We start from the raw sequence: 16,549 nt of genomic DNA, 5'->3' as shown, positions 1-16,549 counted from the left end.
GGGACAGCGCCGCCCACGTGCGGAGGGGTCGGGAGCCAAGGCAGCTCGGAAGTCCTGCCCGGGCGCCCAGCAAGCAGGTAGGAGCGGCGGATCCTGCCAAACCCGTCTTCGGCACATCCATCCCAAAAGGGCAGGTGCGCGGGGCGGGTGGGGGACAGTGGGAAGAAGCGGGGGAGGACATGGGAGAGGGAGCTTGAACCCTGCAGACCGTGCAGACCCGGGCTGGAGACAAAGAGCTGGGGGGGGGGGGAGGGGAGCACCCCGCAGATGCCAGGCCAGACCACAGGCAGGGCAGGAATACTGGATCCGGAGAGGAGGGAGACGGGCCACACCTATTTGGGTCAAGAGGGACGAAACTGAGGGTGGCGAGAGCAGGTGCGAAGACAAGGGTTCGAGGTGCACGGGAGGGAGAGACCCACAGACAAAGAGAACATGGGGACGCAGCAGAGGCAGCTGGAACCCCAATCCACCCCCAGCAGGAACGGGGGAGGGTCAGATACGGAGAGGGCGGGCGCTCGCTGCTCGCCTGCCTCACTGGGCTGGGGGTCTGGGTCTGGGTCCCAGGGCTGGGGTCCTAGGCTTGCACAGCACTGGGAGTCAGCCGGCCCCGCCCCGACTCCACTTGCGTGCGTCAGCTCCGCCCGTTGTCCTGGCAACAGACAGTTGCCTGGCAACCAGACGTACTCGCACTGGTCGGGGAGGAGCCGGTGCAGAGCCAGGTGGTTGCCCTGTTGGTTCCCACGCCCGCCTTTTGCCCACTTCCGGCTCAGGCCTGGAAGAGGCAGAAGACTTTGCAATGCCAGGGATGCCTTGGAGAGGAGGCGTCCCGTGGGGTGGAACTTGGATCCCAAAGCCCTGCCCTCCTTGGCATCGCGGGAAGGCTGAGACTGCAACTCCCAGCAGGCCCTAAAAGCCATGCGGTCGGCCGTCTTCGCAGTGGAGAACTCGTTGGATGCCGGGGTGGGAGTGAGGGCCTAGGGAACTCGCGTGTCTCAGCATCAAGGTGTGCGGAACCCTACCGCCATGTTCCCGGAGCCCTCGAGCCCGGGGCCTCCAGCTGCCGACGCGCCCCCCGACTCCAGCCGCCTTGGCCGTGGTGCAGGTGAGCTGACTCCACGGGGCTGCGGACCCCTGGGGATAAAGCTGGGAGTTCTTCTGCTGGAATTTGAAAGAAATAGGGAAAGGATGGAATAGGTTAGGACCAGAATGGGATCGGGGTGCAGCATGGAATGGAATCTGGGGTCCATGAATGGGATGGTCCTCTCTTTTATTTTACATACAGAAAAACTGAGGTCCAGGAAGGGGTAGGGCTTCTTCTAAGAATGTCAGGTGTGGAGCAGAATTAGGGTGGGAAGGGTATGGGCCTAACACATAAGCAAAGTAGCATCAGCCTTGGGTGAGGCACCTACTGGCTTTCCAGGTAAGGTCATGTAGAAGGTGGCGGTGGCAGGGGTCAACAGGGCTAGGGCTGCAGCTTTCCCCGGAGTCCCAGCTGAGCTGGTCTTCGGCCTCCCAGGACACCAATGCAAGTCCCCTCCGTCCCGCAGTGCCGCCCTGGGCCTTGGCCACCATCCTGCTGGTCTCTGGCCTCCTGCTCTTCAGTTGTGGTTTCTGTCTCTGCCGGAAGCGTTGTCGGAAGCGGATGGGAAAGAAGAGCCAGGCACAAGCCCAGGTCCACCTTCAGGAAGTAAAGGAGCTGGGCCGGAGTTACATAGACAAGGTGCGGCCTGGCCGGGCCTGCGCACCCTCCCTGTGTACACCCTGCACTCTGGGTGGCCCAGCGGGTCCCAGTCCTTGCACCTTCCCCCAGACCCCAGTGTGTCCCTCTATTTCCGTGTGTCCAGCTGAGAGCTCAGAGCCTGAAGATGGGCCAGATCTAGGTGCTGTTCACAAGAGCACCAGAGTGTGGTAGGAGTGTCAGAGGCTCACAATGCAGGCTGGTGTGTGTCCCATGAGGGCCAAAACAGGGCATTGCAGGATGGGAGAGGGCACCTGACAGCCTACAGCAGGGACGGCGAGCCTTTCAGAGCTTTCAATGATAACAAACTACCTATTGCAGTGTATGTGCCACAGATTCACCACCACTGCCCTAGAGGGTCATAAGAGGCTTCCTGGCAGAGGTGGCTTCTTTTATGAGAACAAGGGACAGAGTTAGCCCAGACCAAAGAGGACAATTTTCCAGGCATGGTGGTGCACGCCTATCATCCCATCACTCAGGAGGATGAGGCAGGAGGATCACCATGAGCTTGAGTCCAGCCCGGGCTACAAAGTGAGCTCAAGGCCAGCCTCCACTACATAAAAAGACCTTGTCTTAAAAAAAAACAAAAAACATGGAAGGAGAGGCATTCAAATCAAAGAGAGGGATATACCTGGGCCTGACTTCATTTGGGGACCAAAGAGTCATTTTTCACAATGGCTGGGAGCAGAGTACAAATTGCTGAGTACTAGGGTGGGACACCTGGTCAGCTTAGCTGCAGCCATGTAATGAGGGCAATCGGGAGTTTAGGAAAGGTTTTGAGCAAGAGGGATGGTCCCCTCTGTGTCCCTAAGCACCTAGTGTCTGTCTGCATCAGGTCTTCTGCAGTAGTTGTTGCATGTTAATTCAGGGTGGAATGTCATACAGATCTGCCAAATCAGAACTTCCTTAAGAAGTGACCCCACATTTTACCACAAGACTCAGGAATTCCAATTCACAATGAATCTTGAGAATTGATGGCCTGGGCTCAGAGAAGCTTTCTGGTACTCTTGTTTTGCTTTAGACTGTGAAGGACACAGTAACTATGTCATTTCTTTTCCCCATTTTATGGTGGGATGATCACCAACCAATGTGGCAATTTGGATTGCTACCCCAGTATGTCCATTAGCATGCAAAATAGCCTTTGACATCTTTCCCATGGACACTTGTTCTAGTCTAAGCATGAAAACACTGTTTGTTCCACTATACCAATTCCCTGCCCATAGCAGCCATCACTAATCAAATACTGAGAAATGTCCTGCACCTGTGTGCATTGTCTAGTTCCTGTTTGTGGTAGACAGCACTAATCAAACACTGACAAAACTTACGCACTCATGCCTAGTTGAGGAGCAGACATCACTAATCAAACCATGACTCTGCTTGGCCTCCAAGTGACCATGTATAGCTCAAGGGATCTGGGAGCCTCCATGATTTTGAACCTGGAGGATGCTGCTATCTGGAAGACTTCACCTGCCCTTGCCCCTGGCTCCCTAAGGTGCAGCCAGAAGTAGAGGAGCTGGAGCCCATGCCAGCCGGGCCTGGGCAGCAAGTAGCAGAGAAGCATGATCTAGGACGACTGCAGTACTCGCTGGACTATGACTTCCAGAGTGGTCAGGTGGGTGTGAGGAGGGGTGTGTTCCCAGGACAGCCCTAAAAGAGAGGCTAAGATCGGGGTCCCTGCAACTGAACCTGAGCACCTGCAGCTGTTGGTGGGCATCCTGCGAGCGGAGGGGCTGGCAGCCCTGGACCTGGGTGGCTCCTCGGACCCATATGTGCGCGTTTACCTGCTGCCAGACAAGCGCAGGCGACATGAGACGAAGGTGCATCGGCAGACACTGAACCCTCACTTTGGGGAGACCTTTGCCTTCAAGGTGAGTGCCCCACCTGTTTTCCCTGGAGGAGCTGCAGCACCCTGGGGCACTACTGACTCCTAGGCCCTGCGCGGTCCCATTAGGATTCCGCTGACCCCCGTGGGTGGGTTCCCGATTTCCCACTGATTTCCCTGGACCCTCACCACCCACTCACACCTCTTACCCGAACCTACTGTATCCTGTGCCTCCCCACTGATTTTCTGCCCTCTGCTTTGTATTCATTCTCCCGGTGCCCCTTACACAGGTCCCCTATGTGGAGCTGGGGGGCAGAGTGCTGGTGATGGCGGTGTACGACTTCGACCGCTTTTCCCGCAACGATGCCATTGGGGAGGTGCGGGTCCCCATGAGCTCGGTGGACTTGGGGCGGCCCGTGCAGGACTGGCGCGAACTGCAGGCTGCTCCAAGGGAGGAGGTGAGCAGGTGCAGCCCCCATCATCCCTGCCCGAGGCTCCATCCACCCCTATCTAGGGCCCCGCCCATTTCTACTTGAAGCCCCACCCATCCTTACCCTGGACCAATCAGATCTCTAGCAGCTATGCCAAGGGCCAGTTCCTGGGACTAGATTGACACCTGAGTGCTTGAGTTTGGACACTTCTATTTCAAGTCAAGGATAGGAAGGAGTAGACAGAGCGGGCTCTGGTCATGGCTCCTGCTGTCGTTTTAGCTGGAGAAACTGGGGGACATCTGCTTCTCTCTCCGCTACGTCCCCACGGCAGGAAAGCTCACAGTCATTGTCCTGGAGGCCAAAAACCTGAAGAAGATGGATGTAGGCGGACTGTCGGGTGTGTGAAGCTAGGTGGCTTGGGGGCGGTTGGGGCTCTGGCCTGGGACTTGGGGCCTTTTGGTGCAGAGGGTGGCCCGGGCCTCGGTGAGAGGGTACAGATTCTGTCGCACGCCTAGAGAGGCAGAAAGTACGTGGGGGATTTCCACGGCCGTGCAGACCACACTTGCCCCTCTCCCGCCTCCTCTAGGCTCCTGAAGGGGCTCTGAGACACCACCCTCTCCCACCCAGATCCCTACGTGAAGGTCCACCTGCTGCAGGGCGGCAAAAAGGTGCGCAAGAAGAAAACCACCATCAAGAAGAACACGCTGAACCCCTACTACAATGAGGCCTTCAGCTTCGAGGTGCCCTCTGACCAAGTCCAGGTGAGCTGCCAGCCACCCCTCCCTCTGCTCTCTCCTGGGGAGTCACAGGCCAGCCCCCTGCAAGAAGGGGCCCTTTAACCACCGGGCTTGGGAAGCCAGGTGTGATGTGATCCTTGGGCGTTTCTAAGAGAAAGAGGCCTCCTGGGCCCTCTGTGGACAGGACCCAGCCGGGCAGCAGCTCCGACCTGAGGGTCCCTGACCAGCCACAGCTGTCTCGAGGGGCTGTCTCCTCAGAAATCTGCAGTTTGGGCCTGGGGATGGAGTCCAGCACAGGGTGCCTGCCCAGTGTTCACTGGGCCTTGGGGGGTTCGAGCCTTTACCCTGCCAAAAAGAAAGAAGTCTGCCTTTGAAGGAAGAAAATCTTTGGAGTAGCTTCTCACCCCAGGGCTGTGTCCCCAGCCCTGCTGGCAGAGTGTGGCCATAGCAGTACCACTGCCAGTCCCCTGGCCCCCTCCCTTATGGCCCTCTTCCCCCGCCTCCAGAAGGTGCAGGTGGAGCTGACCGTGCTGGACTACGACAAGCTGGGCAAGAATGAGGCCATCGGGCGGGTGGCAGTGGGCACGGCCACTGGTGGGGCTGGCCTGCGGCACTGGGCAGACATGTTGGCCAACCCCCGGCGGCCCATCGCCCAGTGGCACTCACTGCGGCCCCCTGACCACGTGAGGCCACCACCTGCGCCCTGACCTCTGCCCCAGAGCCATCCCCTCTCACCGTGTCCATTGCATCGCTGTGGCAACCCTGCCCACACCCCGAAGTCCCAGCTCCTGGGGAAGCAGTCTGGCCCCTGCCTGACCCAAGGTCTCCCTTTGCTTGGACAATCAGCCCTCCTCCCTCACAGCCCATACTACTCCAGCCAAATAAATGCTCCACAGCCTGGCCTGGCCTGCGCCTGGATGGGACGGGAGGGTTGCCGGCCCGTGAGCTCCAGGAGCCTCCTGCCATGTGCTGACTTATCCCCGCACCTCCTTTCCTGGAATAATAACGGGCCTGCGCTGTGGCTGCAGGGGTCAAGGAGAGTGCCCTCCTTATTCGTACGTTCCCCCACCTCCCACTCACACAAAAGCTCTCTTTTCACGCAGCTTCGCTCTTTCAGCTGGATTCTAGGCCAGCGCTGTACCACTAAGCCGTTACCCAGCCCTCCACACATTATGGTTTAAGACAGTGTCTCCTAAGTGGCCCCGGCTGGCCTAGAACTTGGGCTTTTTCTGCCTCAGCCTCTTGAGAGCTGCGATCACAGATGTACACATAGGATTCCATACTCAGTTTGCATCTCTCCTCCTCTTCTATCTCCCTCCTTCCTTCTTTCCACCCCCTCTTTTTTCTTCCTTTTTGAGACAGGGTCTCACTGTGCAGTTCAGGCTGGCCTTGCACTCACTTATGTGGCCCAGGCTGTCCTCAAACTCACAGTGATCCTCCTGCTTGGCATCCCAAGTGCTGGGGTCACAGGTATGCACCACCACACCCCATGCTTCTCCCACTTCACTCTTCAGCGTCCACTCCAAATTCCTTGTGTGCTAGGGTTCAGTTGGGTGTTGTGGAGCCAGAATAAATGCAAACCCAGAGCTTAGCCCAAGCTGCCCACTCTCATGGAGGAGACTGGATTCTGGAACCGTTGGTTGAAATCCCAGGGTCTGGGAGGCAGGGCACAGTCTCAGGAGGAAGCCAGGGGCCCACGTTCCCCTCAGCATGCTCTCCACAAGCATCACCTGCTCGTTTGTCCCTCCACTGTTTCACTGGCCCCATCTCATCCCAGGCAGGCCTTGGGGTGGTGGGCGAAGGTCTGTGAGCTGTGTCAGGTGGAGTAAGTGGGGAATGGGCTGAGTGCTGGGTGGGGGCAGTGGAGTTCTGGTTCAGCCTGAGCTTCCTGGGAACCAGCAGAAAAGGGAATCACATCAGTTATGTTGGTTACGACATTTATGAGATTTTTAAAAATTTCCCCAAAGGAATGCAGTAATTTGTGTGTATGGAGAGCTGTGAGGACAGCACCACGTACTGTTACGATTACTGCCACTGCCAGTAATCCTCACTATGGGCTGGGGTGGGCCCTTTAATTCCAGGAGTCAGGAGGCTGGGGCAGAAGGATTGCTATGAATTCCAGACCAGTCTGTACCACATAGTGAGACTCGGTCTCAAAAAAAATGAACAAAATAATCCTCACCACAATCTAATTAAGGAAATTCAGTTATTAAACTCGGTGTGTGGTGAATACCTGTTATCCCAGCACTCAGGAGGCTGAGGCAGGATTGCCATGAGTTTGAAGCCAGCTTGGGCTACATAGTGAATTCAAGGCCAGTCAGTAGTGAGATCCTGCCTCAAAACAACAACAACAACAACAAAATACATAAAAACACAATTATTTTCCTAGTTGGCAAATAAGGGAGTGACCTCACTTGATCTGCCCAAGATGGCATAGCTAAGAAGTTTGTGTCTAAGCCTGGGGTTAAAACTGCTCCACTTGGGGCTGGGGATTTAGCTCAGCGGCATAAGCGCCTGCCTTGCAAGCAGGCAGTCATGAGTTTAATCCCTGGTACCGATAAAAACGAAAAAAGACAAAAAAAAAAAAATTGTAAAAAAAAACCTGCTCCACTTGAGATGATGGTGCCTGGGTCCTATGTCCTCCATGGTACCCAGAAAGCAGACAGGGAAGGGAGCATGAGGCTGGTTCAAAAGGGGGTGGGGGGAGGCAGCCAATGCCTGAGGGCTGGCTTCATTTAGAAGGAAGAAAGTCTGAATGCTGAGTCGCCCAGCAATCCCAGCACTGTGGAAGGCTGAGGCAGGAGGACCGAAAGTTTTAGCCTACCCTGGGCAAATTAGTGAAACCCTGTCTCAAAATTTAAAAAAAAAAAAAAATGTAGGATTATAGCTCAGTACTGAGGATTTAATCCCCAGGATGGTAATGGGAAAAAAAAGAAATAACTCAAATATTTGCAAAATAAATATTTGCGGTGCTCATTTTATTCATTTCTGATTGGGCAGTTTTGCATTTTGCTAGTAAGTAAAATGAACAGGTCTAATAGCTTGCTTTGATAGAGGGTGAATCCTTTCCCCAGAGACATTTAACTCCTTATAACTTGGAAAAACAAAAATGAGACAAAGTCTCCCTGAACAGCTTTCACTGTGCTTTCATAATTTTTCTTAAGCACCTTCTTCCAAGTTTTCTCTGTAATTTACTATTTTAAAGTATCTTGTGCATGCTTAAGGACACCCACCTATGGGGGGACCCCTTGCTGTGCCCCCAAGGTGAGTAGTTGCCATTCTGGGGTCTGAAGAAGGGGTGGAGGGTGAGCCGTGCCTGCAGACTGCTGTCCCCTCACAGGCTGTAAGCAGGGTGAGGACCTTGGGTGAGGCCGGCAGCTAAGGGCTGCCATGGGAGCTTGTGTGGCCCAGGGGATGCTTGGCAAGCACCGCACTGCACCACACCACACAAGCCCAAGGGCACCCAACACCGAGCCTGAGTACCCAGGGATGCTGATGTCCGGGCCCCCAAAAACAGAACAGTGGGTAGCAAGCTGTGGTCGTTCACAACAGGGCTCAGAGCAGGAGCTCCCCAGTGGGGTTGGATGACTGAGCAGGACTTTCCCAGGGGAGGATGAGGCCGTGCACTGCTGGAGGGCAATGCTGATCGTAGAAGGCAAAGGCCACAGCGCCCATAGTGAGCCCACTTCTGCACCCAGGGGCCTGGTTCACCTCTTCCCACCCTGTAAATATCTCCGTCAGGGCTGACATCATGAGACAGACACAAAGTCATGGAATGTTATGGTTTATAGCTAAAGTCATGGAATGTTATGGTTTATAGCTAAAGCCCCCCAAAGTCTCATGTGCTCCTCTGTGGGGCTTTGAGAGGTGATTCGATCATGGGTGTGTGGTAGTGCCTTTCCCCAAAAATAAGGCCCAGCTGGAAAACAACCGGTCTCGATTTCAAGACTAATTATTTTTCAGCTAGGTCTTATTTTTGGAAAATGTGGTTCTACATTAGCTGGAGGATGAGTTATAGCTGGAGGATGAGTTATAGCTGGGGGTGATGCTAGGAGGTGAGGCCTGAGGGGAGATGGTGATCCCTGGAAGGGTCTTCTTCCTCTTCCCTTGAGCCCTCTCTGCCTTGGGGCCTGCAGAGGATGGACTGAGAGCTGAAATAAACCTTCCTTCCCTCTGTTTGTGGGTGTTGGGCATTTTGTCCCAGCAATGAGGTGGTAACTCAGACACTGATACTGAGTGAAGAAGAGAGGCCTGCCAACTAGCACAGCATCTGGTCTTGGCAGTCCCAGGGCCCGAGCAGGGTCCAGAGTTTAAGGTAAAGCCACACAGAGCTCAGCAATCAGTACTGCTTCAGTGCAATATTTTTTTCAGCACAACATTAAAAAATTAATCATAAAAATCTACAGTGGGGCCAGGGATTTAGCTCAGCAGTGCAGTGCCTGCCTGGAAAGTATGAGGTCATGAGTTCAACTCCTGATACAAACAAACACTACAATGGATAAAATACTAAAAGTTAACAAAACAAAACCTTGGGCTGGGGATTTAGCTCAACAGCAAAGTGCTTGCCTGGCAAGTGCAAGATCATGAGTTCAATTCTTGATACCAAAAAAACCCCATACAAATAGCCTCAAGTGGATTAGTAGTAATAAAATAAGTAAAATGGGAAATGAAGAGTTTGGAATATTTTACTTTTATTTTGATCTATTTAGTTGTATAGGTAATTGTATTTAATTGTATATTTATAGGGTTCCTCCCCCATATTGGGGATAGACCCCAGGGCTTCACATTGATATATATGCCAGGCCTTTTTTTTTTTTTTTTTTTTTTTTGTCTTTTTTCGGTACCAGGGATCGAACTCACGACAGCCTGCTTGCAAGGCAGGTGCTTATGCCGCTGAGCTAAATCTCCAGCCCCTATGCCAGGCCTTTTTATTTTTTGAAACAAGGTTTCACTAAGTTGCCCAGGCTGGACTCAAAGTTGCTATTACCCTTCCTCAGCCTCTCGAATAGCTGGGATTACAGGTGTTTAACGCTGTGCACAAAAAAACTTCAATTTTAAGTAATGACTGTGCGGAACCATACAACCGCCAGAAGAAGCGAGAGCGCCCCTTGTGCGCAGCTAAAGGCCGTGACCGGAAAGCGGACTCAGAGGTGTGTAGCCTGGGCTACCTCACTTTAATTTGGATTCATCAAGGTTCCATTCTGTCCTGTCTTAATTCTATCTATCTATCTATCCATCTATCTTTCTATCTCTCTCGAAGGAGTCTGTGTCATTCAAGCTGGTCTTGAACTCGTCAAGTAGCCCAGGCGGCCTGGAACTCGGCCAATCCTCTTGCCTCTGCTAAGCCAGCCTAGTTAGGCACCCCCTTCTCCCAACGGTTGTTCTGACAACGCGTCCGCACAGCCTCCCCTCGGGCAAGTCCAGAGGCGTCCCTCAGTGCTCCTATTGGTCGAAAGTTCACAGAGGGAGGTTGTACTTCACATTTGTTGGTCAGTTGAGCTGGGCGGGGCAATCCTCTGCGTTCTCATTGGCTGGTTTTTTCAAAGGGGGCGGGTTTCTGGGCAGCAGCTGAGCAGGGTTGGGGGCACCGGACAGCAACTCAGCCTTGAGTGGGAGCGAGACGCCGGCCATCCCGGGTATTTGGAGGATAAAGGTGAGGAGGGTTGCGTGGAGGAGAAAGGCCAAGAAGTAAGGAATGATGAGCGGCGACGGGGATGCACAAGTGTGGGGTTCCCAAGGTGTCTGTCCCGCAGGGATGACCACCCCGGCGGGCTCGGGTGCGGGCTTCGGCTCGGTATCCTGGTGGGGCCTGTCCCCGGCGCTGGACTTGCAGGAGGAGAGTGAGTCTCCCGGTGTCCCTGTGCCTCACCCAACCCCCGCCGGCCGGGCCGTAGCGCTGCACGCGTCGACGGCAGAGGGCGCTGCGGCGACGCAGCCCAGCCCTTGTGGTCTCACCAGGCCCTGAAGTGCACGCGGACTCGGACGCGGTCGCGGACAACGACGAGCTCAATGTGCTGCTGCTGGGCTCGGTGGACGGGCGCCATCTGCTGCGCACCCTGGCCCGGGCGGCTCACTGGCCACGCAGGAGGCTCAATGTGAGGGGGTGGGGCAGAGGAGGACCCTGGCCGCCGAACTTTTGCCGGGAGCGGGGTGGGATTCTACACCTGTGGGGCCTGGGAGAAAGGGGCTGGATGCCAGGGTAGGAAGAAGTCCTGGGAAGGAAGAACCTGAGGTCCTGCTAAGTCTCGGGACCCCAGGAGCATCGGGGAGGAGGGCTCTGCGCGCCCAAGCTCTACGTGGAGGAGGGGACCTGGCAGGTGAGGGCCAGGGGTGCAAGTTTCAGGACGCTCCTCACCTCATCCTTCCAGTTCTATATGCTAGAGCACAACTTAGAGGCTGTTGCCCGACATATGCTTCTCTTCAGCCTTGCTCTGGAGGACCCCGAGAAGATGGGGCTACAAGGTCAGTGGGGACAGTCCAGGCATTCCACACCCCCCCCAGTCTCCCTACGGGGTTCTCTCTCGTCTTTCAGTGGTAACATTAGAAGTTTTGATCTCTGGGTGTGGTGGTGCACACCCTGTAATCCCAGCAGTAGGGAGGCTGAGGCAGAAAGGATCGCCCAGAGTGTGAGAACAGCCTGGGCTCTGTGTTGGGTTCAAGGTGAGCCTGAAGTACATAGGGAGATCCTGCCTCAAAGTCAAAAACAAAACGAAAGAAATCAAAAAAAGTTCATTATTTCCCCTCTTCTTGTTCTGTTTCTTTTTTCTCTCTTTCCTCCCTTGTCCCCCCAATACTGGGGATTGAATCCAGGGCCTTTGCACTGAGCTACATTCCCACCCCTTATTAATTAATTAGTTTATTAACATTTATTTTCGAGATGGGGTCTCATTCCCTAGTTCAGGCTGGTCTTGAACTCACTGTGTAGCCCAGGCCGGCCTCAAACTCGTAGCACTCCTCCTGCCTCAGTCTCCCAAGTGCTGGGATTACAGGTATGCACCACCTCCATGCATGGCTGAATGTTTTATTTTGAGACAGGGTCTCACTCAGTCTGTCAGTTTCCCAAGCTAGACTCAAACTTCCCATCTTCCTACCTCAGCCTCCCAGAGTGCTGGGTTCACAGGCATGCACTATTGGGCCTGGCTCCCCAGTTTCATAGCCAGCCTCAGCTTTTCCCACCTGCAAAATGAGATCTCATGTCATCCCTCCTAGAACCACAGATAATTAATTCTAGGAGAAAACCCACAGGACATCTCAGAACAGGAGGACACCAAATGAATGCTGTGAGGTCGCTGTGGAGAGGCTGGTGCAGGGCTCAGCAGGGTCCCCAGGGCTGTCACGCCCCCTCATTGTGTGCAGCAGAGCCGGGGTTCCACAAGTGGTTCCACAAGTGCGGGGTGGGGAGCAGTTCCAGCTTGTGCCTAGAGCAAAGCCTCGAACTCACACCGGCAGCAGCTGGCATCCTGCTTTGCTTGCTGTGTGGCCTGGAGTAGGAACCTACCCCTTTCTGGGCCTCATTAAAGTTCCCACAGCAGGTTGTGGTGGTACAGGTCCTGATCCAAGCACTATGGGATGCAGAAGTGGAGGCAGAGGCAGGAGGACCACAAGTTTGAGCCCAGCCTGGGCAACTTAGTAAGACCCTATCTCAAAATAATTCTTTTTAAAAAGGGGCTGGAAATGTAGCTCAGTGTGAAGGCCCTGGGCTTAATCCTCTGTGTGGTAAGGAAATAAAAAGTTCCTCCCCCAGTAGAATTCCCCTGATGATTCATAGCACTGTGGTATATGATGTCAGCACCATATATTTGAGCAATTTTTGCATTTTATCAGGAGAACCGGTGGCCATTGCCCTGGGCATTCACAATGTATTGCATAATGCACCTTCCTTGCGGTTTTTAGACTAAGTTAATCTATTTAACTAAACCCAGATAGTTCTGAACTCAGCTGAAATCTTCATACATGTCTCATCTCTCACAATCCACATGCATGCTATTACATGTATATGTATGTTCTCCCACAAGATTGTTAAAAAGCTAGAGCACTATGGCAGCGCGTGCCTGTAGTCCCAGCATTCTGAAACTCGAGGCAGGAGGAGGGCAAGTTGGAACTCAGCCAGAGCAACTTAGCAAAACCCTAACTTGAAGTATATAAATAAAACTGCATAAGGGCTGCAGACGCAGCTCAGTGCAAAGGCCCTGGTGCATTCCCAGCACCACAAAGACAAAATCACAACCAAAAGCAAAATCAAGCATTTTAATGCTATAACATTTACAAAGGTGCATCTCTCTGTCTCTCTGGTCGAGGTCCTATTTGCCATTTTAAAGACGGGGAGGTTTTAAACATGCGACTCGGTGGGAGCTCCCCGAGGGACAGGAGCAAGGGTGACCAGGGTTAGGAGGGAGTTGTTCTTGGGGCTCCTCCTTCCCATCGCTCCCTTCCCCTCCCCCAGAGCGGAGCGAGACCTTCCTGGAGGTGTGGGGGAACACGTTGCTGCGGGCCCCGGTGGCCGCCTTCGTGCGCTCGCAGGCAGCCCGCCTGGCGCCTCTGGTCCCGGAGCCCGACCGCCTGGCGCGGGAGCTGCCCTGGCTCCGCCTCTGCGCGCTCAAGGTGTCCTACGCGCGGGGTCCGCGTCCCAGGCAGTGGTGCAGGGAGGACGGGCAGATTGACAGTGACCGGGCTACGGGTGCGGGTATCCTGCTCTGATTGCCCCGTGGGCGTTGAGCAGGGGCTTTGGCTCCCGGGGCCTCAGTGTCTCCCCTGAGCTGGGCCCGGAGTCAAGGAGAGCTGGCGGGGCGCGCCTGTGCATCCTGGGCCTTGCTCTCCCACACGCGTGGCTGCAGTTCCGAGAGCGCGACGCGCTGGAGGCCGTGCTCCGCTTCTGGTCTGGAGGGGAGCGGGGCCCTGAGGCCTTCCCCGTGGGTCGCCTGTGGGATGCGCGCGTGCGCCACTACCTGGGCTCCCGCTACGACGCCCGGCGCGGGGTCAGCGACTGGGACCTGCGCATGAAGCTGCACGACCGCGGGGTGAGGCTGGGGGGCAGGGGCGGAGGCCGTCCTTAGAGCCTGGGTCCGAGGGTGGAGCTCACCTAGACCTGACTTCCTCCCTCCGGCCACCCAGGCCCGAGTCATCCATACCCAGGAATTCCGTCGCTGGAGGGACACAGGTGTCGCCTTTGAACTCAGAGACTCTAGCGCCTACCAGGAGCCCAACCGGACCCTGGCGTCTGGCCGCCTCTTGATCCACGTGGGTATCACTCCCTGCCCAGTCCTTAAGTCCCGGCCCACATCAGCCTCACTTGCCTCCTCTCTCCTGTTTTCCCAGCACGGGGAGCGCGTGGTGGCGCGCGGGTACTGGGGGGACATCGCCACGGGGCCCTTCGTGGCCTTTGGCATCGAGGCGGACGACCAGAGCCTCCTGCAGACCAGGAACGGGCAGCCCGTCAAGGTGTGAGGCCTGGGGAAGCTGGTGCTGGGATCAGGACCAGGCCCCGCCCCGCTGGCTAAGCCCCGCCCTCGAAGGACAAGCTCCGCCCCGACAGCTAAGCCCCGCCCCATGGGCTAAGACCAGCCCCCACAGCGCTGTTAGCCTTGGCGTCCAACCCCACCCGCTCGCTCTTTCACAGACTGCGGGAGAGATCGCCCAGCACAATCTGACCGAGGTGCTTCGAGAGTTGGCCGCCTGGGGGCGCCCGAGAGCCGCGCAGGGGAACCCCGAGGGGGAGCGGCTGGAGCCGGAGGACAACTCGGAGCAGAAGACCCTAGGTGAGGGGATTCCGCAGGTAAGCGTGGGCTCACATCAACTGTGGACTCGGGTCGGCGTGGACCCTGGTAAGCCCGTCTTCGGGCCCCACGGATTTCGAATCCCAGCGTGGATGCGCGGGTTTGCAGTGCCAAGGCAGGGACCGGGCTTTCAGATTCTGCCTCCTCATCTCTTCCGGTCTCCCTGTCCTGAATCCTGACCCCGTCCTCAGGATTCCGTGAAGGCCTTGGCTGGCCGAAAACAACCTCTCCTCACCCCCTCCGAGCCGGGGTTCGAACCCAGGGCCATCCTCACTGAGCTACGTCTCCAGGCCCGTTTTGTTTATTATTATGGCCCGGGTCTCGCTGGGCTGCCCAGGCTGCAGTCACCTGGCCCTTCAGAAATTCGTTATCACTGGGAGCTTTCAGCTCCCACCTGGAGTTTGGCCCTGTCCTCTGACCTGCCCTGTTGCTCCTCGGTGTCTGTCCCTTTGCACGGGTTCGGCTCTTTAGCCCTGGGCCCCCCTCTCCCCCCCACCGTAAACTGCTTCTCTGCTTGCCGGGCGACTCTCCAGCCTCTTGCACGAATCCAGAGGAGGTGCAGGCAGGCCCAGAGGAGGCCCGGGCTCACCCTCTCCACGCCCAGGGCCTCACTGCTCTGCCTGTTTCTGGTGGCTGTCCTGTGGAGAGGTGACGCCCTGCCGCCCTCCCCAGGAGACCTGGCCCGAGAATCCTTCACGCTTCACTTTCTTCCCCTCGGATCCGCGCACTTGCTGCACCACAAAGGCTGCTACCAGGGCCACTTCCAGCTCCTCTACATCGCCTGCGGGTGAGGAACGTGGTTGCGCGGGCAGATCTGGGTCATGCGCCCCCTGCCGCCGCTCACCACTCTCTCTCTCTCTGCAGCATGGTGCACCTGCTTGGCCCTGAGCTCGCTGCCTGCGTGGCCCCTGGAGGGCACCTGGTGGTGGAGTCCGCCCGGTGAGCCCGTGTGGCGCGGGGTGGGTTGAGGTGGCTGGGGTGGTCCATGCACGCACACTCGGGTCTCACTGCCGCTCTGCCCAGGTTCCTGGTGGACCTGCGCTCTGAGCAGCTTCAGGACTTCAACAACCGGGTCGGGGAGCTGGCTGGAGTGGCTGGTTTCACCCCACGCACTACGACTGGGCCTGTGGAGACCTTCTCTCGCTTCACCAAGCTGATGGCCGAAGGCTCAGGATCTGGACACGTGCCCCGGAGCCCCTCTCTTGATGCCTCCAGTCTCGGGTGCACATCCCATGCTTCCAGTGCTGGGGACTCCACCCCAAGATCTGACCACACTCACAGCAAACCCGCCTCACACGTCAGAGTGGGAGCCGACCTGGAGCCCAAGTGCCCCTCTCTGACTTCTAACGGGGACTCCGGAGATTAGGAGCCACCTACAGGATTTTGACCCACTTGGGGCTTCTCGAGGTTCCCACCCGGCATTGCACTCAGCCCCAGAGCCCTGCAGACTGAGCCTTCCCATGCCCTCCCTGGGGCTCTGTGTGCCATTCCAAGTTATACAGTGTCTCTCACCCCCTGCCACACCCAAGACTTATCCCAGATGAGATCCACCTGGGCTGAGGCCCCAGCCTCCAGTCCCTCCCAGCCTCCTGCCCTCTGTTCTCAGCTGGGATTGGGGAGGCACCAAGCAGCTCAGTAAAATCTTGTGTCCTTTTCTGCGTGTCCCTGTGTCCATGTCCTCTATCCTCGTTTGGCTCCACCCATGGGGGTGGGAAGGGTCCAGAAGGCTGGAAACAGACTTCTAGGTTTGCAAGTAGGCTCTGGGTGGCTGTTCCCATGCTGTGGCCCTAGGGCAGAGGCCCAAACCTGAGCCTCAGTTTAAGTAATGTGAAATAGCCCGGTGTAATGAGCAGAGGCTAGGGCAAGAAGGTTATCTAGAGCTTGAGGCCAACTTGGGCTACCTATGGAGATCCTGTCTCTATAATAAATAAATAAAATATAAAAATAATATGCATCCAGCAGCTCACACTTTGGGTGCTGAAGCTAACTCTATGCAGCGAGAAAGATAAAGTCCTAACCTTCATGCAGAATTAAAACTCGTAAAGGGG

General features: G+C 56.0%; 2 protein-coding genes across 6 annotated transcripts; both read left to right on the top strand.

Annotated features, from left to right (window-relative positions):
• The first annotated feature begins 911 nt into the window (after positions 1 to 911).
• Syt5 (synaptotagmin 5) lies at positions 912 to 5,628 on the top strand. The gene is made up of 8 exons (XM_013147742.3): positions 912 to 1,102; positions 1,548 to 1,720; positions 3,231 to 3,350; positions 3,439 to 3,606; positions 3,851 to 4,018; positions 4,271 to 4,388; positions 4,619 to 4,752; positions 5,235 to 5,628. Exons 1-8 carry the CDS (start codon positions 1,024 to 1,026, stop codon positions 5,433 to 5,435), a joined length of 1,161 nt encoding a protein of 386 aa, XP_013003196.1. The 5' UTR covers positions 912 to 1,023; the 3' UTR covers positions 5,436 to 5,628.
• Positions 5,629 to 10,283: 4,655 nt separating this feature from the next.
• Positions 10,284 to 16,155, top strand: Dnaaf3 (dynein axonemal assembly factor 3). Of its 5 annotated transcripts, none has more exons than XM_013147744.3 (12): positions 10,284 to 10,381; positions 10,482 to 10,568; positions 10,687 to 10,823; positions 11,097 to 11,190; positions 13,172 to 13,329; positions 13,563 to 13,745; positions 13,840 to 13,965; positions 14,044 to 14,166; positions 14,345 to 14,483; positions 15,174 to 15,288; positions 15,366 to 15,440; positions 15,525 to 16,155. In XM_013147744.3, exons 2-12 carry the CDS (start codon positions 10,484 to 10,486, stop codon positions 15,865 to 15,867), a joined length of 1,578 nt encoding a protein of 525 aa, XP_013003198.1. In that variant the 5' UTR covers positions 10,284 to 10,381; positions 10,482 to 10,483; the 3' UTR covers positions 15,868 to 16,155. The 5 variants fall into 5 exon arrangements, with proteins under 5 accessions (XP_013003198.1, XP_013003199.1, XP_063109374.1 ...); XM_013147745.3 differs by having other exon boundaries at positions 14,345 to 14,500; positions 15,525 to 15,846; XM_063253303.1 differs by having other exon boundaries at positions 10,293 to 10,381; positions 11,153 to 11,190.
• Positions 16,156 to 16,549: the final 394 nt, after the last annotated feature.

The sequence above is a fragment of the Cavia porcellus genome, unplaced genomic scaffold, assembly GCF_034190915.1.
Source record: "Cavia porcellus strain 051 isolate PalLab524CR breed Dunkin Hartley unplaced genomic scaffold, mCavPor4.1 scaffold_7, whole genome shotgun sequence".
Taxonomy (NCBI): Eukaryota; Metazoa; Chordata; class Mammalia; order Rodentia; family Caviidae; genus Cavia; species Cavia porcellus.
Note: the sequence above shows the minus strand (reverse complement) of the source record. Positions and strands in the feature narration are given on the sequence as shown.